Source organism: Triticum aestivum, chromosome 2B (genome assembly GCF_018294505.1).
Source record: "Triticum aestivum cultivar Chinese Spring chromosome 2B, IWGSC CS RefSeq v2.1, whole genome shotgun sequence".
Taxonomy (NCBI): Eukaryota; Viridiplantae; Streptophyta; class Magnoliopsida; order Poales; family Poaceae; genus Triticum; species Triticum aestivum.
In genome coordinates this window covers 175,603,990-175,626,768 of record NC_057798.1, presented here as the reverse complement: position 1 = coordinate 175,626,768, position 22,779 = coordinate 175,603,990, and the positions used below count along the sequence as shown (strand labels likewise).

At 45.9% G+C, this 22,779-nt stretch overlaps 3 protein-coding genes across 4 annotated transcripts; 2 read left to right on the top strand and 1 right to left on the bottom strand.

The window, feature by feature from the left end:
• The first annotated feature begins 2,474 nt into the window (after positions 1-2,474).
• LOC123040983 (uncharacterized) lies at positions 2,475-3,098 on the top strand. The gene has a single exon (XM_044463690.1). It carries the CDS (start codon positions 2,510-2,512, stop codon positions 2,768-2,770), a length of 261 nt encoding a protein of 86 aa, XP_044319625.1. The 5' UTR covers positions 2,475-2,509; the 3' UTR covers positions 2,771-3,098.
• Positions 3,099-4,396: 1,298 nt separating this feature from the next.
• On the top strand, positions 4,397-4,841 carry LOC123040982 (probable calcium-binding protein CML27). The gene has a single exon (XM_044463689.1). The coding sequence runs from the start codon at positions 4,557-4,559 to the stop codon at positions 4,839-4,841; it is 285 nt and encodes a 94-aa protein (XP_044319624.1). The 5' UTR covers positions 4,397-4,556.
• Positions 4,842-4,999: 158 nt separating this feature from the next.
• LOC123044185 (uncharacterized) lies at positions 5,000-8,095 on the bottom strand. 2 transcript variants are annotated; one of them, XM_044466845.1, is made up of 3 exons: positions 7,939-8,095; positions 7,772-7,846; positions 5,000-7,656 (listed from the first exon to the last, which is right to left on the bottom strand). In XM_044466845.1, the coding sequence occupies exon 3, from the start codon at positions 6,519-6,521 to the stop codon at positions 5,397-5,399; it is 1,125 nt and encodes a 374-aa protein (XP_044322780.1). In that variant the 5' UTR covers positions 6,522-7,656; positions 7,772-7,846; positions 7,939-8,095; the 3' UTR covers positions 5,000-5,396. Both variants share the same exon structure in this region, with proteins under 2 accessions (XP_044322780.1, XP_044322781.1).
• Between the last annotated feature and the right edge of the window lie 14,684 nt (positions 8,096-22,779).

The window sequence follows — 22,779 nt, the reverse complement described above, 5'->3', positions numbered from 1 at the left end:
GGCCCTATATCCAGAGCGCTAAAGGGGTGAGACAAGGTGACCCACACTCTCCGTTTCTTTTTAATCTTGCGGCAGAATGCCTGACTAAGATGGTCATTTCAGCCCAAAAAAATAATCTCATTAAGGGGCTTGCTTTTGGGTTGGTAGAAGGAGGGGTAGGCATCCTGCAGTATGCAGACGATACTGTCCTGTGCTTCGAACATGATGTTGACAAAGCTATCAACATTAAGCTGTTGTTGTATCTTTTCGAACTTATGTCTGGCTTAAAAATTAACTATGATAAGAGCGAAGTGTTTGTGGTGAGAGGGGATAATGACACGGACAGCATATATGTTGATCTGTTTGGCTGTCGTGTGGGATCTTTACCTATGAAATATTTAGGAGTTCCAGTTACTTATTCCACTCTTAAGAACATTGAGTTGGATTCCCTGGATGTTAAAATGGTCAAGAAACTGGATGCATGGGTGGCATATGCAGCCTCCTCTGGTGCTAGGCTCACCTTGCTTGATTCTAGTTTGGATGGTATCCCATCTTACTTGATGTCGATGTTCCTTTTCAACAAAACATTGATAGAAAAGATTAACAAACATCGCAGACGTTTCTTTTGGAGGAGGAAGAATAAGAAGCGTGCTTATCATATGGTTAAATGGGCTAGAATTTGCCGATCGAGAAATATTGGTGGCTTGGGCATAAAAGACCTTCACAAACAAAATATCAGCCTACTTGTGAAGTGGTGGTGGAAACTAGAAACTGGTGATGGGTTATGGCAACGCATCATCCGGGCAAGATATTTCAGAAACAAAACGGTCGCGAACATTCGCAGCCGCTTCTCTGACTCTCCCTGTTGGAAATCTATCATGAAGGTCAAAGACGTTTATATGGCCGGGAGAAGAGTCAATATTAACAAGGGGGACCTGGCAAGGGTTTGGCATGACCCATGGGTGGAAAATGATATCCTGCGGGAACGTTTCCCTGTTTTGTATGATATCTGTCAAGATCAAGATTGTTCTATCGCCTCTTTTGTAGACAATGAATATAATCTTCCCTTCAGACGTAGACTCTTTGGAGAGCTGGAGAAACAATGGAAGTGGATGGTGTGTGAGGCTAAGAAGTTGCATCTGAATGAGAACCCTGATGCTATTTCCTGGTCTCTGAATAGGGGAGGTAGATTCACCACTAAATCTGTATATAAGTGGCTGGAGAGAGACTTATCTGGCCCTAATTATAAGTGGGTATGGAAAGCGACTATCCCATTGAAAATTAAAATTTTCCTATGGTAATTATTCCAAAATGTTGTTCTCACGCGCGATAACATGCGGCGGAGGAATTGGCCAGGGAACCCGGTGTGCTCTTTTTGTACTAATGTGGAAACTGCTAACCATCTTTTTTTCACTTGCCCTCTCGCCCGCACAGTTTGGGGGGTGCTGGGGTGGACTGTTGGGGCCTCCTGTGCTCCCAGGTCAATATGGCAAAGTCTGGCTTGGATGTATAATTTGTTCCCTGGAGGCAAAAAATTCTATATGATGGTCATTGCGGCAGTATGCTGGGGAATTTGGTGCCTTCGCAACAAAACTACTTTTGATAAGTATAATGCTCATTCTCCGCTGGAGGCTGTCTTCACCGCTTGCTCTTTTATGTTATACTGGGCAGGGTTGCTTAAGGAGGATGACAGGAGGAAATTCCAGGATGGCGTGAAGAGACTGGCTCATGTGGCAGCGGCGCTGGCGGACAGACCTTATGCGCGTGGCAGGCTTCTGCTGGGAGATGGTGATGGCATACAGATTGGTTAGATCATGATAGTCTCATCTTAGCTTAGCCTTATATCCACTGGGGTTTGATGCCCGCTGGATCGCTCCTTTTGGTGTTGATTATCCTATCCTCTCAAGGCTAGACTCTAGTCAGGTTAAATCTGTAGCGAGCTTTGGTTGATTGTGTCGTCAGGTTTTCGCCCCACGGCTGATAGTCCGCTTCAGGGCTATCATGCAGTGGGTTTCCTGGCGATGCACCAACCCGCTCTTCCCCTTTCAGTCTCCTTTGCTTGGTAGTTGGTCTTATTCGGCTCGATGCTCATTTTGCGTTGCTCTCCAAACAACAGTAACAGACTGATGTATTTCCGTTGATTGCAAAATTAATGGAAAGGGGTGTGAGCCCGGTTGGAAAAAAAGGAATATTATCTAATGAATTAGCCGCCCGCGTCCCATCAGGCAAAATAGTTAGGGTCAAACGATGTGATATGCCTTGCTCATTACTAACATTGCAGTAAGTGTAGTGGCTAATGATCGATGCGATGCTCAAGCCTGAAATTTACCTTTGTCTCCCTCCACCAATAACTGAGATGGGATTCGGATTCCGATCAACACCCCTCGCAGCCTGCAGATAGATAGAAACGAATAAAGTCACGAGCTGCTGCGTGGATTGGATCAACTCAACTATAAAAGGAGGCACGACCGCGAGAAAACTGCAAGGACTAAGCTGGTTCTGAGCTGCTAGACACCATATAGCATAGGCCATGCCGATAAGGAGCGCCCCGTGTGCGTGGACGGTGGAAGAATTCAAGAAGTGGGTCGACGTGAGCGGCGACGGCCGGATCAGCAAGGCCGAGCTCCGCCAGGCCATCCGCCGCCGGGGCTGCTGGTTCGCCACCGTTAGGGCCGGCCGCGCCGTCCGCCGCGCCGACAGGGACCACAACGGCTACGTCGACGACGCGGAGCTCGAGAACCTCGTCGCTTTCGCGCGGGAACACCTCGGCATGAACATCTCTCCCCGTTAGCTAGCTCGCTAGAGCGTTACCAGTTCAGCCTAATGCCCAGTATGGTAACATAGTATCTAAGCCTAGCATCGTGTGATGGGTTCAACTTGACATGCCAACTTCTCCTGAATAATATGTGTAAATCCAGGAGAATTTTTTAAGGTTTGTTACGACGACGTCGTCTGCTACTATGTATGCAGTTGCTTAATTGTGAGTGTTTGTGCTGTAAATTTTGAAAGTTGCATGAAGTGCTCAATATATACAGATTGTCCTTGTGGCTTGCGTATTTTGTCTACGGACGTCCTGGCTGCTGGGGATGGCCGCGTCTTCTTTGACTGCTTGATGCCGAAACCGCACCCCAACTTTGCAGGGACTGCTTTCAGGACCGCCACTTTATTATGTTATCTTTGTCGTGAAATACGGAATGGACATATGAATACTGCATCTTTTTGTTGATGGATTACACACAGTTGTTTTGCCTAGTCACCCTCCTCCAGCATTTTAGCTCAGTTGTCCACTTTGAAGTCCAGTCTTAATATTAACCTGACGACATATCCTCGACAAATGTATTTCACGATGCTACTACCTTGCTGCACAACGATACACTGACGTTCAAGAAAACAAGCATGCCATTCCACAAGAGGCAGGATTAAGCAATTATTTCCTGCATACTGAAAAGACACCGCCCATGGCGAAATCCATCTTTGGTGGGTCGGGACTGCGCCATCAGAAATGAGCCCACATCCACAACTCTGATGATCTTCGCCTTGTCGTCCATTCCTAACGATTTTCGTGGTCTAGCACCACCTGAGGTGAAGGCATGTTTCAGGCGGTCCAGTTAGCACTTCAGAGACAGGTTTCTGTAGTAGCGTTGGAAAGAACTTGGGACATTCTTGAGCAACCGTGGTAGAATCTCCCAGGACTGTTTATTTAACAGGTGCCTGCAAAAAACGTTTCATCGGTCATTTTATTTTCTGTTCATCCGATCTGCATCTAACCGCTCAGAGGTCGTCTTCTTTCGCTCAAGCGTCTTCCTCATCCACCCACGATCTGATCCATCCTTCTGTGCAACCGTCGGCCAACCGGTGCAAACCTCCGGCGATCCCCTGCAGTCCCATCCCTAAGATAGTAATGGGGTTGTAGTTTCCCACTAAGATAGATAGTGAGGCCATGGCTTCCCTCCAAGATAGATAGTTGGTTTGTTCTTCTCCGGCGAGGTTGGGAAGAAGGAAGAAAGAAGGAAGAAATGACTGATGCAAGTGCAACATAAAATTTTAGGTACGCGAGAAATAGCAAAACCAAAACCTCCCTAATGTTTCCTTCCTGGATTGGTGGGTCAATGGAGAATCTCTTTCATGCACGGGCCCTACCACATTGCTACTTCCCCGACTTCCAATTTATTCTCAAGCGAACTAATACGCTTTCTGGTCGCTGCAAGCATATAGGAATATGATCTAATGAGGTAAATGCAGCCCATCAGTCAAAAGAGCCACAGTTGAACAGTGCAATGTACTAATATGCATAAACTTGCGCTTACCGCTTACTACTAGCCTTGCATGCATTCCGTGTAGTGAGTAGTGACTAGGTCGGACACAAGCCTGAAATTCAGCTAGGTCGGACTCCACCAAGAAATGAGATACGATTGAGATCACCGACCCGTCGCAACCTGCAGATATAAACGAATAAAGCCACGAGATACGTGGGTGAAACGATCCAACTATAAAAGGAGGCGAGAGGCTTCGAACCATCCATGCACCTGCCTAGCACAGTCGTCAAGGACTAGCTGGCTCTGAGCCTGCAAACATCGATGGCCATGGCAGCGCGGAGGTGGCTGCTCTGGCCGAGAGGGACCACGGTGGAGCAATTCAAGGAGTGGCTGAAGCAGTTCGACGTGGACGGCGACGGCCGGATCAGCAAGGCGGAGCTCCGCCAGGCCATCCGCCGCCGGGGCTGCTGGTTCGCCACCCTCAGGGCTGGGCGAGCCCTCCGCCACGCCGACAGGGACAAGAGCGGCTACATCGAAGACGCCGAGATTGAGAATCTCGTCGCGTTCGCGCAGAAAGACCTCGGCATGAAGATCTCTCCATGGTAGCTAATTCGGTTTATTGACCAAAACTAGTGGGCACTCTAGTACCACCTTGAGTCGTGTGCTATAGTTTCAAGTTTCAACTTTGACATGGCAAATTCTCCTGAATAATGTGTGTAAAATCAGGAGAATCAATAAAGCTTTGCTACTGTGCAGTTGGCTAATTATGAGTGTATGAATGTGTGCTTGTTATATATACTTAAGATAACTAGAATCTACTAAAGTGCTTCTAGTGATGACAATTTTATCAACTGAACTGGTATGCGTGTTATTCCCTGAAACGCCGTCAGCCAAGTAATGACTTCTCAGATGATTTAGCGTTTTGGCATACAAGAGTTTCAAGAAAATATAAACCAACCAAGAAATTCAGTGACAAACTGTAACAGACTAGAAAAGGAATATAAACTTCAGTTTTCAGGACAGCATGGAAAGTACTGCAAATAATACTAGAGGTTCAGAGTATACATGGGATAACTTAAAGCACAGCAGCCACCAGATATTAAAGGTCCAAAATATGAACAGCCTGGAGTTTCACAGATGATAAAAGAACCTCAAATTTGGCTAGGCTCTTGATTCTTCTGAGCGTGTCTTTGTTGCTTCATTGTCTGCAACTGATTCATCTTCAGTTGTGCACTGTTGCCCTTCATCGACAACGGCAGTTTGTACGCAGTCCGGCAACAGATAAACAGGAAAACCACGTTCCAATCTTTTGTCGGGGATCCAAGTTGGTGTTTCACGTTCAAATGGTCTGATATCTCTGTAGTAGCGTGGTAAATTTTTTCTGTAGTTGCGTGAGAACTCATTGAATTTTTTACTCCAGGTCCTGCCTAGACAAGTCAGGCTGTAGTATGGGGACATGTATTCAGCAGTGCTAACCCCAATATGACAACAGACGGCAATGACATGAGAGCAAGGCTTGTGAAGCAGCTGCGGCTTGTTGCGTGAACAGGTAGCAGTTTTTCGAGCTGTGGATCCTTTAGACTTATCCATGTTGTGGGTATATTCCGACTTCATGTTTACGGTAACCTGCCTCTGCCTCGACTTCACCGTAAATTTCAGAGCCTCTTCACCCACAAGAACTTGATGCATCTCGGCTTTCTGCATTTTGGAGTTCATGTCATCCTGGACACGTTCTGGTAAACTGACTGAAGGGTTGCCGGTTGCTTTGTTTGCTGCGGCACCTGTGTTTTTGAAGTACTCTTCCAAGCGTAGGAATGTCACCTCCACCATCGCACTGAGTGGAAGGCAAGTTATACCTTTCAATACAGGATCGTTCTTATATACATCAGTTATATCAGTGCCCATGATACCATATCTTGCTCCGTTGCGATCATGCACCAGTGACCACTTCTCCATTGGTTTCAGACGAATCCAATCAGAGAACTTTGTTATCTTTCCATTGCTATCATTGGCACGATCTCCTTCCATCCCATCCTCCACTGAATCAGGCTGGCTGAATGGGCTTTGCTCCTGAAGCTCTGCATCATCATGCTTGACTGACCCCTGCTGCACTTCCTCACTAGCACCAGATTCTTTCTCTGCCATATATTTGGATGTCAACTCGTCGAGCTCCTTCCAGAGTTTATCGAATTTATGCTGTCGCTTCTGCTGGCAAAGTTTCTTGAACATCATCACCAGGTTCTCGTCGCCAAAATATGCATAGAAGTTTTCAGCAAGATGTTCCATGCACCACCGGCTTTCTGCTTTCAGCCCTTGTCGTCGACGGGAATTCAGAAGATCCTCTACGGCATCGATCAACTCCCTTTTGTAGTCGTGTATAATATAATGCAGACATCAGCTTGATCAACCACTGCTCGCCCCAAATTCCTAAGAAACCACAGCCAGCTTTCCTTTGTCTCGCACTCAACGATGGCATATGCTATTGGAACAGAGAAATCATTAGCATCTAATGCTACGGCCGTCAACAGCGCCCCTTGATATTTACCGCATAGCGGTGTGCCTTTAATGCACAGCACAGGGCGACAGGTAATGAAGGCCTGTAAGCATTGTCCAAACACCCAAAATATACGCCGGAGGACTCGAAAATCCTTACACCCTGCAACCTCTGCATCCTTGATGTCTACAAAACCACCAGGGTTTTTACGTGCTATTTCCTTGAGTAACCTCGGGGCAAAGTTGTATGAATCATAAAAGGTACCGAATTCCTTCTCCAGAGCCATCTGTCTTGCCCTCCACGCCTCAGCGGGAGTAACCTGCTCGCCGTAGTGACCAGTGAGATAAACTGCCATTTCCTCAGCAGTAACTGCCAGGTGTTCCTTAAGGTAGCGGAAGCTGAATTCACACCTTGCCAGGCTTTCTGTCCCAGGCAACACAACAGGCACCTGTTGAGAGTAATCATCATTTATGGCTTTGAGCAATATGTCATGGTGCCTGATCTCAGAGGATTCCACGTACAACATGAACTTCTGCGAATCTGCGCTACATTTCTCTTTTTCTTCAATTTATTGGCAAAGGAACTCCAGTATTTATCGCCATAGAATTCATGGGTGTCCCACCGGTAGTACTCCAAATACCAGTCCGGATCCTCTTCGTCATACGGGTCATTTTTGTGTTGTTTGAGGAACCCCTTAATACGGAGATCTTGTGTTTCTGGATGGAGCCTGAACAGCTTGAAGACCCAGAGCTGCAGATCCACCAGTGACATCGACTGTGGCTGCAGCGGTAGCTCGCCGATTATGTGTGCACATATGTTTTCTGCATAAATGGCTGGGCAATCTTGAACTAAATCATCGCCGTGCACGCTTGAAAAATCTCCTTTTCTACACCCGTAGTACACAGGGATCTGAATCGGTTCTTCAACCTACCAACATTCAGACGAATCAGACTACCAAACAATGCCACGACATTCAGACGAATCAGACTACCAAGCAAGATTGCCGCGGGGAGGGGGTTGGTGGGTGCAGTGAAGTACAGACCTGCCGCTTGCGGGGCTTCCTCGGAGCCTTCTCCGTCGCCGGGGCCTTCCGCTTCCTCGCGCCGGCGGTGGTGCCCTGCGAGGTCAAAACGCAGAGATTTCAACGGAAGCGGTGGCGGCGAATCCATCGAGTGGTACCAGGAGGGCGGGCGGGCGAGGAGAGCGGACCTGGTTGGGGGCGGGGAGTGCATCGGTGGCGGCAAGGGAGGGGGCTTCAGCGGCGCCGGCGCGTGGTTCCACCATCGCCGGCTTCGCGCGACCAGGGTTTCCGTCGGCGTGCCGCGCGCGTTTGGGGGACGGGAAAAGAGTTTTTCCCTCGCTTCTGGAGTTTTCCCTCCATTTCGTCTCTGGATGGTGGGCCGTTAGCGAGGCTATGGGCTCTGGATGGTTCGTCTTTAGCGCCTGCTGCCTGAGGCTGCATTTCCATTTGCTGTGTGGGCCTCACGTCTAAGGGGACAAAGGAACCAAAAAAAAAAGCAGATTGGCGCAAGATCCTCTTAAAAAAAAGGAAAAACGGATTGCCTCAAGAAAATTAGCAATGGGACATGTGGCTCGGGCTCAAATGAGCCTGCATGAACACTAAAATTTAAAAAATTAAAAGAATTCTGGAAAAATTTGTGGCAAACACTAGCAAATGTTTTGAGTGCTTTGGCAAATTTTCATCATAGGATCACATTCGTCGAAGTCATGGGAAAAAAATTATTACTCCAAAGATGCTACTTTTGAAAGCACTTTAGAGCTCTTATTTTATTTTTTAAACCCATTTAGGAAACTTAAAAGAAAGACAATAAGTATAGGAGGATACTAGCTAGGCAGAAAGTAATAATAAGAAGTGTGGCTAGGTTTCAGTCTACTGGGATTTAACCAAGTATTAGTCAATGGATACAACATGCAAGAGAGAAAAAAATTGAAAAAATACACCGATCTTAATGCGGGATCTCACAGACTTAGTGAAGTCTCAATCGACTGAGGCTTAGCAAGAATGAATAATAAAAGTTCCCCATGCATGCCTTGTGAGCCGATAATGATTCAGTTATCCGAAAATTGACATCCGTTGGGAGGGTCCACTTGCCGACGGCATGCTCCCTGTCTCGGAATAAAAGATCACAAATCCTGCTACGAAAAAGGTACTACCACCAGATATAGATTTTACCAAAACTGAGATCGACAGCATTCCTTTCCTTTTTTCTTTTTTCTTTTTTTTTTTTTTGCCAGCTGAACTGAAATGGACACCGTTAAAACACCGTGAAGACGACGAAACTGACGCCTCGTTACGGGCTTCCTCGCTGCACTGTATGCTCTGAAAGCTCTCCTTTTTCCCTTAACGGAAAACGTGCAGCAAAGACACCTCTCATCATCAAACGTCTCCGTGGCTGCCGGCCGCCCCCATCAATTCCTGGCTTCTCCTTCAGGTCAGCCATTTCTGCATCACATCATCCATTACCATTTTGTGCCTTGCACGCCACGTCGACCGAACGAACTCGCCCAGGCCCGTCCATCCGTCCCACGGCTTCCCGCAAACTGGTGCGTACGTACGCGCGTGCGTGCGTACGCTCCCGGAAGTCAGTCGGACGCGCGCAACAGTTGGGCTGATGGCCGTCGAATCGCCCTCCCTCACGGGTCACGTCCAGAGAAGCGAAATAAGGAGACGACAGAAGAGGCCGTTGATGTGGGCGACCGACCAGATCAGGCCGGCCGGCGAGGCGCACGGTCCGCACGGGCGGATGGGCCGTGGAATGAGGCGAGCCTACGTAACGTACGGCGCCTCGGAGGAGGGACGGCGTGGGTCGCCCGCCCGGGTCATGTCATTTTGTCTCGTTTCTTTCCCTGCCACGTCGCCGTGCATGTACACCAGCGCAGGGCGGGCTGGGTAGGTGCATGGCCGGGCGGGACGGTGCGGCGCGCTCGGCGACGCCGAGCCACCACGTCCACGCGCGCACCTACCGCCTTGAAATTTGAAGCCTCGCCGGGGCTTGCTTGCGAGTTGCTAACTGTACAGCCCCTCATTTACTGACCGACCGTGCGGTACCTCAAAAGTTCAGAAAAGGATGTTTTGCAGATCTTGCAAGCAGTTATTAGTAGGTTACCTAATTCAAAAGCAACACCGTTCGTTCGCTGACACGAAAACGGCTTCACACAATCGCGCAGACACGCGCGATACATGGACTGATGGACACGACTAGTTTGAGTGAGTCTACGACACGACCGGCTCTGCTTCTAGATACATGGACACGAAGGCGTTCTCCCTGCTACATCCATCCACAGATACGGATAGCAACCTCGACCACCGGAAAAACGAGACACGTACGTGCGTGCGACTGTTCCCGTTCATCGGCTGTGGATATGCTCCCTGGACGCTCTGCCTTTTTCTGGAACAGCTGTGATATTCCCACAAAACGGCGACATGTATGCATGTCAGCACAAAAAACCGATCCTATCAGAAACTCGTGTGGTGTGGTGTGCCAGAACCTCCAACTCTTCAACGGATTCTAGAACACCAGGGCTTTTTCAGGGGTTCGATCGCCGTCCGCCGTGACAGCAGCCCCCGGGTCGCCATCGCCATAAAATCCACCCACCCCGTCCGCATCCGCTCTTGACGTCAAAAGAAATGTCCACGACCGACGCCCCGACGGCAAAACTCGACCACTTTCCTCACGGAATCCTCCACGTGATCGCCGTTGCTTCATCCATCTCCTCTCGCTCACTAACTCGGCAGTCACTAGTCGCCAACTCGTCGTTAATTAATCGGTGCTGGCGATTAGTAGCTGCCTTTGGCGCAGCAGAGTTGCTCGGATCGGAAAAAGCTGAATTATACATTCCATTACAATATTTATAGTGTGTGCAAAATATGTGTGCATGTGTTGATGTGTACGTTGTTGCACGGGCACAAAATGTACTCTCCGTCTCTATGACACACCAGGCATATTCTTTTCCGATTGCTCCAAAATCTGGTTGGGTAAAACTTTCCACCGATGGGTCCTAAGATGATGATGGTTCAGCTGGTGCTGGTATGGTTTTGCGAGATGAGAAGGGTGTTATTAGTTTTTCTTCATGCAGACTATTATTTTCATGCCGTGACTTTATAGAAGCTGAATTGTGTGCTTGTATGGAAGGCCTTTCATTGGCTATCCAACGAAGTGATCTTCCAATCATGATTGAGATGGATTCTCCTGTTGCAGTGAAGCTAATCCAGGCCAAGGAGGTGGATAGATCTATTTATGTGTCACTCATTAAAGAGATTAGATATCTTTTGTCTCTCCGTGAATCATGTATTACTCATATAAATTGTAGGCAAAATAAGGTTAGTATAACTTAACTAAGTTTGCTCGTTTAGAGGGTAGAACCATGAATTGGATTGGATCAGGGCCTTCAGTTGCTACACAACTTTCTACGATTGATTGTATGCATTTTTCAAGTTGAGTAATACAGTATTTACCCACGAAAAAAAAGTGGCCAGGGCAAAGTTTTTCTCCCGTTCAAACTTCACTGGCCAACTTGTGGATACTCCTTCCCTCCGCGTGTCGCTCGGGCGGCTAGGGGCAGGGAGGGAAATCCCGGTGCCTCGGCTCCGGCTAGTAGTTTAGGTTAGCTTCTTTTTTGACCTCGTGGGAGCGGCGCTTGGACGGATGGCGACGCTTCATGTTTAAGTTGGTCTTCCAGACTTCGATATGGTATCAGAACTAAGAGGCATTTCATCCCCGTCTCATGTAGTAATTAATTCTAAAACCCATGCAATCTTAATTGATCGACATTAAATTTCTTACAGCATCAACGACTTCACAAGTTTAAGTTGATGGACAAAAGGCAAAGTGCCAAATTCCGAATGGGGGGACAAATGCCATGTAGCTCACAAATACCGAGCTCAAAATCTCTAATCTCGGGAATCGACGTATATAATTCCTCTACTTCGACTCAGTGGTGACAATCATGCAAATATCTCCAATTTGGTGGGCCAATAACTCTTTCCTAGTGCTCTTCTTTGTCGACTATTGGCTTCGAAATCGTCTGTTCAGTGACTCCTTTCTCGACGAGCTTCATCCATGGTTGCACATGGACCCTTATTGTGGTTGGTTCTCGAGATTCAACACCACTGTGTATTGAGCCCTCCAGGGCTCTACCATGAGTATGCGTCAAGATCCAATTAGCATCACAAGGTCGAGGAGAGGTGATTACTGATGCAATCACTTTACTACTCTCGACCGTGTTACCGAATCCTCCCCCCCCCCCCGTCTGCTTGAGAGCTTCAGAGGGCACCCCGACCTAATACCATAACTTGTTTGATGGTGTTGCTGGCCGACGATGGTCAGGTTGTGATTTTTCCTGTACATGGTAGATATAGTTTATTTTTGTTAGGACTTGCCTTGACGGTGACTAGCATTATGCCATTCTCCCGTGGCACTAGGCAGAGGCCATCTCTCCTTCCTCTTTTTCCCTTCAGGGTGGTGGATGGCGGTGGGGGTTTAAGGGCTCGAGCTCCCTCTCAATATTCCTGTGGGAAAGCAATATCTGGCTGGACCAGGAGCCGTTCGTTCATCTTCTTAATGCAACCATGGCGACAGTACAAGAAGGTGCACGGATCCCAATGTGGTTGCTGGTGACCCGGGAGAATATGAAGATGGCTTTCAAGGTTGCTAGCCTCTATCTTCTTACTCTTATCTGATCTCACCTTCTGGAGTTGCATATCAAATTACTACAAGACTTTAGCAAGCTTCTTGGGTGGCTAGGACAATTCACCGGCCTTCGGTGGATTTGTTGGCGAAACCCGACGCCCCCTTGTTCAACATCCATTGGGGGAGGGGGGCTCTTTTCAAGGTCATGGCCAGAGACGTGGCCATAACTCTCAAACGAGGTCACCGGTAGCGTGAAGACCTCGCTGTGTTTTTATTTTACCTTCTCAGGTACTATTTGCATTTTAAGAGAACCTGCTTATGATTTTTTTAATATTTTGGGGGTCCTTTCTACGGAATTATAATACGTTTTACATTATGGAATTTTTGCGATTTGTTACTCTTTTACTTTTATGTCATCTCTGAAGGAAATATGCCCTAGAGGCAATAATAAAGTTATTATTTATTTCCTCATATCATGATAAATGTTTATTATTCATGCTAGAATTGTATTAACTGGAAACATAATACATGTGCGAATACATAGACAAACACAACGTCACTAGTATGCCTCTACTTGACTAGCTTATTAATCAAAGATGGTTATGTTTCCTAACCATAGACATGTGTTGTCATTTGATTAATGGGATCACATCATTAGGAGAATGATGTGATTGACATGACCCATTCCGTTAGCCTAGCACTTGATCGTTTAGTATATTGCTATTGCTTTCTTCATGACTTATACATGTTCCTGTAACTATGAGATTATGCAACTCCCGTTTACCGGAGGAACACTTTGGGTGCTACCAAACGTCACAACGTAACTGGGTGATTATAAAGGAGTACTACAGGTGTCTCCAAAGGTACATGTTGGGTTGGCGTATTTCGAGATTAGGTTTTGTCACTCCGATTGTCGGAGAGGTATCTCTGGGCCCTCTCGGTAATGCACATCACTATAAGCCTTGCAAGCAATGTAGCTAATGAGTTAGTTACGAAATGATGCATTACGTAACGAGTAAAGAGACTTGCCGGTAACGAGATTGAACTAGGTATTGGATACCGACGATCGAATCTCGGGCAAGTAACATACCGATGACAAAGGGAACAACGTATGTTGTTATGCGGTTTGACCGATAAAGATCTTCATAGAATATGTAGGAGCCAATATGGGCATCCAGGTCCCGCTATTGGTTATTGACCGAGAATAGTTCTAGGTCATGTCTACATAGTTCTCGAACCCGTAGGGTCCGCACGCTTAACGTTACGATGACAGTTTCATTATGAGTTTATAAGTTTTGATGTACCGAAGTTTGTTCGGAGTCCCGGATGTGATCACGGACATGACGAGGAGTCTCGAAATGGTCGAGACATAAAGATTGATATATTGGACGACTATATTCGGACACCCGAAGTGTTCCGGGTGATTTCGGAGAAAACCGGAGTGCCGGAGGGGTTACCGGAACCCCCCGAGGAAGTATTGGGCCTTAGTGGGCCTGAGGGGAGAGAGAGGGCAGCAGCCCAGGAGGTGCCCCCCCATGAGGAGTCCGAATTGGACTAGGGGAGGGGGCGCGGCCCCCGCTTTCCTTCTCCCTCTCCTTCTCTTTCCTTCCCCCTTCCTCCTTCCTAGTGGGACTAGGAAAGGGGAGTCCTACTCCCACTAGGAGGAGGACTCCCCCCTCCTTGGCGCGCCCCCTAGGGCCGGCCGGCCTCCCCACCTTGCTCCTTTATATACGGGGGCAGGGGGCACCCTAGAGACACACAAGTTGATCTACGGATCGTTCCTTAGCCGTGTGCGGTGCCCCCCTCCACCATATTCCACCTCGGTCATATCATCACGCAGTTTACGTGAAGCCCTGCGCCGGTAGAACATCATCATCGTCACCACGCCGTCGTGCTGACGGAACTCATCCCCGACGCTTTGCTGGATCGGAGGTGCCGTACGTTCGGTACTTGGATCGGTCGGATCATGAAGACTTACGACTACGTCAACCGCGTTGTCATAACGCTTCCGCTTACGGTCTATGAGGGTACGTGGACAATACTCTCCCCTCTCATTGCTATGCCATCACCATGATCTTGCGTGTACGTAGGAATTTTTTTGAAATTACTACGTTCCCCAACCGTGGCATCCGAACCTGGTTTTATGCGTAGATGTCATATGCACGAGTAGAACACAAGTGAGTTGTGGGCGATACAAGTCATACTGCTTACCAGCATGCCATACTTTGGTTCGGCGGTATTGTGAGATGAAGCGGCCCGAACTGACATTACGCGTACGCTTACGCGAGAATGGTTTCACCGTTACGAGCACTCGTGCTTAAAGGTGGCTGGCGGGTGTCTGTCTCTCTCACTTTAGCTGAATCGAGTGTGGCTATGCCCGGTCCTTGCGAAGGTTAAAACAGCACTAACTTGACGAACTATCATTGTGGTTTTGATGCGTAGGTAAGAACGGTTCTTGCTAAGCCCGTAGAAGCCAAGTAAAATTTGCAACAACAAAGTAGAGGACGTCTAACTTGTTTTTGCAGGGCATGTTGTGATGTGATATGGTCAAGACATGATGCTATATTTTATTGTATCAGATGATCATGTTTTGTAACCGAAGTTATCGGCAACTGGCAGGAGCCATATGATTGTCGCTTTATTGTATGAAATGCAAACGCCTTGTAATTGCTTTACTTTATCACTAAGCGGTAGCGATAGTCGTAGAAGCAATAGATGGCGTAACGACAACGATGCTACGATGGAGATCAAGGTGTCGCGCCGGTGACGATGGTGATCACGATGGTGCTTCGGAGATGGAGATCATAAGCACAAGATGATGATGGCCATATCATATCACTTATATTGATTGCATGTGATGTTTATCCTTTATGCATCTTATCTTGCTTTGATTGACGGTAGCATTTTAAGATGATCTCTCACTAATTATCAAGAAGTGTTCTCCCTGAGTATGCACCGTTGCGAAAGTTCTTCGTGCTGAGACACCACGTGATGATCGGGTGTGATAGGCTCTACGTTCAAATACAACGGGTACAAAACAGTTGCACACGCGGAATACTCAGGTTAAACTTGACGAGCCTAGCATATACAGATATGGCCTCGGAACACGGAGACCGAAAGGTCGAATGTGAATCATATAGTAGATATGATCAACATAGTGATGTTCACCATTGAAACTACTCCATCTCACGTGATGATCGGACATGGTTTAGTTGATTTGGATCACGTAACCACTTAGATGACTAGAGAGATGTCTGTCTAAGTGGGAGTTCTTAAGTAATATGATTAACTGAACTTAAATTTATCATGAACTTAGTACCTGATAGTATTTTGCTTGTCTATGTTTGTTGTAGATAGATGGCTCATGTTGTTGTTCCGTTGAATTTTAATGCGTTCCTTGAGAAAGCAAAGTTGAAAGATGATGGTAGCAATTACACAGACTGGGTTCGTAACCTGAGGATTATCCTCATTGCTGCACAGAAGAATTACGTCCTGGAAGCACCGCTGGGTGCCAGGCCTGCTGCTGATGCAACTGACGATGTTAAGAACGTCTGGCAGAGCAAAGCTGATGACTGCTCGATAGTTCAGTGTGCCATGCTTTACGGCTTAGAACCGGGTCTTCAACGATGTTTTGAACGTCATGGAGCATATGAGATGTTCCAGGAGTTGAAGTTAATATTTCAAGCAAATGCCCGGTTGAGAGATATGAAGTCTCCAATAAGTTCTATAGCTGCTAGATGGAGAAGAATAGTTCTGTGAGTGAACACATACTCAAAATGTCTGGGTATAATAATCACTTGATTCAACTGGGAGTTAATCTTCCTGATGATAGTGTCATTGACAGAATTCTTCAATCACTGCCACCAAGCTACAAGAGCTTCGTGATGAACTATAATATGCAAGGGATGGACAAGACTATTCCCGAGCTCTTCGCAATGCTAAAAGCCGCGGAGGTAGAAATCAAGAAGGAGCATCAAGTGTTGATGGTTAACAAGACCACCAGTTTCAAGAAAAGGGGCAAAGGGAAGAAGAAGGGGAACTTCAAGAAGAACAGCAAACAAGTTGCTGCTCAAGAGAAGAAACCCAAGTCTGGACCTAAGCCTGAGACTGAGTGCTTCTACTGCAAGCAGACTGGACACTGGAAGCGGAACTGCCCCAAGTATTTGGCGGATAAGAAGGATGGCAAAGTGAACAAAGGTATATGTGATATACATGTTATTGATGTGTACCTTACTAATGCTCGCAGTAGTACCTGGGTATATGATACTGGTTCTGTTGATAATATTTGCAAATCGAAACAGGGACTACGGATTAAGCGAAGATTGGCTAAGGACGAGGTGACGATGCGCGTGGGAAATGGTTCCAAAGTCGATGTGATCGCGGTCGGCACGCTACCTCTACATCTACCATCGTGATTATTTTAGACCTAAATAATTGTTATTTGGTGCCAGCGTTGAGCATGAACATTATATCTGGATCTTGTTTGATGCGAGACGGTTATTCATTTCAATCAGAGAATAATGGTTGTTCTATTTATATGAGTAATATCTTTTATGGTCATGCACCCTTGAAGAGTGGTCTATTTTTATTGAATCTCGATAGTAGTGATACACATATTCATAGTGTTGAAACCAAAAGATGCAGAGTTGATAATGATAGTGCAACTTATTTGTGGCACTGCCGTTTAGGTCATATCGGTGTAAAGCGCATGAAGAAACTCCATACTGATGGGCTTTTGGAATCACTTAATTATGAATCACTTGGTACTTGCGAACCGTGCCTCATGGGCAAGATGACTAAAACGCCGTTCTCCGGAACTATGGAGCGAGCAACTGATTTGTTGGAAATCATACATACTGATGTTTGTGGTCCAATGAATGTTGAGGCTCGCGGCGGGTATCGTTATTTTCTCACCTTCACAGATGATTTGAGCAGATATGGGTATATCTACTTAATGAAACACAAGTCTGAAACATTTGAAAAGTTCAAAGAATTTCAGAGTGAAGTGGAAAATTATCATAACAAGAAAATAATGTTTCTACGATCTGATCGGAGGAGAATATTTGAGTTACGGGTTTGGTTTACATTTGAAACATTGCGGAATAGTTTCGCAACTCACGCCACCAGGAACACCACAACGAAACGGTGTCCGAACGTCGTAATCGTACTTTACTAGATATGGTGCGATCTATGATGTCTCTTACTGATTTACCTCTATCGTTTTGGGGTTATGCTTTAGAGACGGCCGCATTCACGTTGAATAAGGCACCATCAAAATCTGTTGAAATGACGCCTTATGAACTGTGGTTTGGCAAGAAACCAAAGTTGTCGTTTCTTAAAGTTTGGGGCTGCGATGCTTATGTGAAGAAACTTCAACCAGATAAGCTCGAACCTAAATCGGAGAAATGTGTCTTCATAGGATACCCAAAAGAGACTATTGGGTACACCTTCTATCACAGATCTGAGGGCAAGATTTTCGTTGCTAAAATCGGATCCTTTTTAGAGAAGGAGTTTCTCTCGAAAGAAGTGAGTGGGAGGAAAGTAGAACTTGATGAGGTAACTGTACCTGCTCCCTTATTGGAAAGTAGTTCATCACAAGAACCGGTTCCTGTGACAACTACACCAATTAGTGAGGAAGCTAATGATATTGATCATGAAACTTCAGATCAAGTTTCTACTGAACCTCGTAGGTCTACCAGAGTAAGATCCGCACCAGAGTGGTACGGTAATCCTATTCTGGAAGTCATGTTACTTGACCATGATGAACCTACGAACTATGAGGAAGCGATGATGAGCCCAGATTCCGCAAAATGGCTAGAGGCCATGAAATCTGAGATGGGATCCATGTATGAGAACAAAGTATGGACTTTGGTTGACTTGCCCGATGATCGGCAAGCCATTGAGAATAAATGGATCTTTAAGAAGAAGACTGACGCTGATGGTAATGTAACTGTCTATAAAGCTCGACTTGTTGCGAAAGGTTTTCGACAAGTTCAAGGGGTTGACTACGATGAGACTTTCTCACCCGTAGCGATGCTTAAGTCTGTCCGAATCATGTTAGCTATTGCTGCATTTTATGATTATGAAATTTGGCAAATGGATGTCAAAACTGCATTCTTGAATGGATTTCTGGAAGAAGAGTTGTATATGATGCAGCCAGAAGGTTTTGTTGATCCAAAAGGTGCTAACAAAGTGTGCAAGCTCCAGCGATCCATTTATGGACTGGTGCAAGCATCTCGGAGTTGGAATAAACGCTTTGATAGTGTGATCAAAGCATATGGTTTTATACAGACTTTTGGAGAAGCCTGTATTTACAAGAAAGTGAGTGGGAGCTCTGTAGCATTTCTGATATTATATGTAGATGACATATTATTAATTGGAAATGATATAGAATTTCTGGATAGCATAAAGGGATACTTGAATAAAAGTTTTTCAATGAAAGACCTCGGTGAAGCTGCTTACATATTGGGCATCAAGATTTATAGAGATAGATCAAGACGCTTAATAGGACTTTCACAAAGCACATACCTTGATAAAATTTTGAAAAAGTTCAAAATGGATCAGGCAAAGAAAGGGTTCTTGCCCGTGCTACAAGGTGTGAAGTTGAGTCAGACTCAATGCCCGACCACAGCAGAAGATAGAGAGAAAATGAAAGATGTTCCCTATGCTTCAGCCATAGGCTCTATCATGTATGCAATGCTGTGTACCAGACCTGACGTATGCTTAGCAATAAGCTTGGCAGGAAGGTACCAAAGTAATCCAGGAGTGGATCACTGGACAGCGGTCAAGAACATCCTGAAATACCTGAAAAGGACTAAGGATATGTTTCTCGTATATGGAGGTGACAAAGAGCTAGTCGTAAATGGTTACGTCGATGCAAGCTTTGACACTGATCCGGACGATTCTAAATCGCAAACCGGATACGTATTTTTATTAAACGGTGGAGCTGTAAGTTGGTGCAGTTCTAAACAAAGCGTCGTGGCGGGATCTACATGTGAAGCGGAGTACATAGCTGCTTCGGAAGCAGCAAATGAAGGAGTCTGGATGAAGGAGTTCATTTCCGATCTAGGTGTCATACCTAGTGCATCGGGACCAATGAAGATCTTCTGTGACAATACTGGTGCAATTGCCTTGGCAAAGGAATCCAGATTTCACAAGAGGACCAAGCACATCAAGAGACGCTTCAATTCCATCCGGGACCAAGTCCAAGTGGGAGACATAGAAATTTGCAAGATACATACGGATCTGAATGTTGCAGACCCGTTGACTAAGCCTCTCTCACGAGCAAAACATGATCAGCACCAAGACTCCATGGGTGTTAGAATCATTACTATGTAATCTAGATTATTGACTCTAGTGCAAGTGGGAGACTGAAGGAAATATGCCCTAGAGGCAATAATAAAGTTATTATTTATTTCCTCATATCATGATAAATGTTTATTATTCATGCTAGAATTGTATTAACCGGAAACATAATACATGTGTGAATACATAGACAAACACAACGTCACTAGTATGCCTCTACTTGACTAGCTTATTAATCAAAGATGGTTATGTTTCCTAACCATAGACATGTGTTGTCATTTGATTAATGGGATCACATCATTAGGAGAATGATGTGATTGACATGACCCATTCCGTTAGCCTAGCACTTGATCGTTTAGTATATTGCTATTGCTTTCTTCATGACTTATACATGTTCCTGTAACTATGAGATTATGCAACTCCCGTTTACCGGAGGAACACTTTGGGTGCTACCAAACGTCACAACGTAACTGGGTGATTATAAAGGAGTACTACAGGTGTCTCCAAAGGTACATGTTGGGTTGGCGTATTTCGAGATTAGGTTTTGTCACTCCGATTGTCGGAGAGGTATCTCTGGGCCCTCTCGGTAATGCACATCACTATAAGCCTTGCAAGCAATGTAGCTAATGAGTTAGTTACGAATGATGCATTACGTAACGAGTAAAGAGACTTGCCGGTAACGAGATTGAACTAGGTATTGGATACCGACGATCGAATCTCGGGCAAGTAACATACCGATGACAAAGGGAACAACGTATGTTGTTATGCGGTTTGACCGATAAAGATCTTCGTAGAATATGTAGGAGCCAATATGGGCATCCAGGTCCCGCTATTGGTTATTGACCGAGAATAGTTCTAGGTCATGTCTACATAGTTCTCGAACCCGTAGGGTCCGCACGCTTAACGTTACGATGACAGTTTCATTATGAGTTTATAAGTTTTGATGTACCGAAGTTTGTTCGGAGTCCCGGATGTGATCACGGACATGACGAGGAGTCTCGAAATGGTCGAGACATAAAGATTGATATATTGGACGACTATATTCGGACACCCGAAGTGTTCCGGGTGATTTCGGAGAAAACCGGAGTGCCGGAGGGGTTACCGGAACCCCCCGGGGAAGTATTGGGCCTTAGTGGGCCTGAGGGGAGAGAGAGGGCAGCAGCCTAGGAGGTGGTGCCCCCCCCCCCATGAGGAGTCCTAATTGGACTAGGGGAGGGGGCGCGGCCCCCCCTTTCCCTCTCCCTCTCCCTCTCTTTCCTTCCCCTTCCTCCTTCCTAGTGGGACTAGGAAAGGGGAGTCCTACTCCCATTAGGAGGAGGACTCCCCCCTCCTTGGCGTGCCCCCTAGGGCCGGCCGGCCTTCCCCTTGCTCCTTTATATACGGGGGCAGGGGGCACCCTAGAGACACACAAGTTGATCTACGGATCGTTCCTTAGCCATGTGCGGTGCCCCCCTCCACCATATTCCACCTCGGTCATATCGTCGTGGAGTTTAGGCGAAGCCCTGCGCCGGTAGAACATCATCATCGTCACCATGCCGTCGTGCTGATGGAACTCATGCCCGACGCTTTGCTGGATCGGAGCCTGGGGATCGTCATCGAGCTGAACGTGTGCTGAACTCGGAGGTGCCGTACATTCAGTACTTGGATCGGTCGGATCGTGAAGACGTACGACTACGTCAACCGCGTTGTCATAACGCTTCCGCTTACGGTCTACGAGGGTACGTGGACAATACTCTCCCCTCTCGTTGCTATGCCATCACCATGATCTTGCGTGTACGTAGGAATTTTTTTGAAATTGCTACGTTCCCCAACAATCTCTTGACTCCGATGCTGAGTTACATAATATCTGAACATGAAAAAGGCAAACAATGCAAAATAATATTTGGCACCCAGGTAATTTTTGAACCCTGAACCATAGGAGAATTGCTGTATAGAATTTTCATATGACTAAAGTATATGTACAAAGAAAGAAAAATGTGAAAAATACAAAAAGCCTCAAGCTCAACCAATTCCAGTTTGGGGAAATCCATTTGAAACAACACTAGCTGGGATGAAGATCAATCCAGTTCTTGAAGTTTGTCACATCATGCTTGCTTTTGATTCTATGGAAGATGAGAAGCAGATCATTTATAAGCAATGTGTCCAAGCAGTGACATTGGGTAGGCCATTCTTGAATATTTTCTGAATTTATTTGTATCCAAATATTCCAACAACCCTTGATGATTATGTCAAAAAAAATTGCTAGGCAGATAGACTTTATCAAAAATGATATCATCCAACATAGAAATACCTATGTTTCTATAAAAACAAATGTTGTGCCGACAGGCTAGAGCAAAAGGGCTGTCACAAAACAGGTGCAATGAAGTTTCTTTCGTGTGCAAAGTGCAGAGCACGCAATTATATGAAGGAAGATAAAAATGTTTTCTCTGCAGCAGATTCCTTGAGTTTACTCTGTCATTTAACATCATCTGGAAGAATTTTTTGCGCGTGGTGGTAGCACTTCTCAAGAGATTTTTGAATATGAAATGAGCTGGAGGACCCTGTTGCATGATCTTATACATCTGAATAGATGAGTAATTAATTGCCTTCCATGGATAGGTCTACTTGTCATGATGCTTTGCAATTTGTTGTTGAAATATCAACCTTAGCTCTTGACACTGTTGATATGATTGTAAGGACATGGGAGTATGAAAGTTATTGATTTCATGATCTTGTTTGAAACAATCTTTGTCAGAAACATTTGCATTCCTAGAAAAGGAGTATACTTCACATAATCTTTGTTCAAAAATATTTTCTCCCATGTTATCATGCTACAGCATGACAGTGTTGCCTTGTCCTAGAGGGCATCTGGGAACCCTCTTGAATTCTTGGATTAACTTGGTTATGCACTTCCACCATAAGGACCCTACTGGTGTGCTGCAAATTGATCCGTTGAGGTAGTATGTGTCCGAAACAAGTTTAACCCAGGGAAGATCATCTTTGTTGTGAAATTTGTGCAAGTGTTTCATCAGAAGACATCCGTTGTGAGAGGCCAAATCTAGTAGTCCCAATCTTGTTTGATGTTTGGGGAGACGAACATTATCCAAAGCAATGT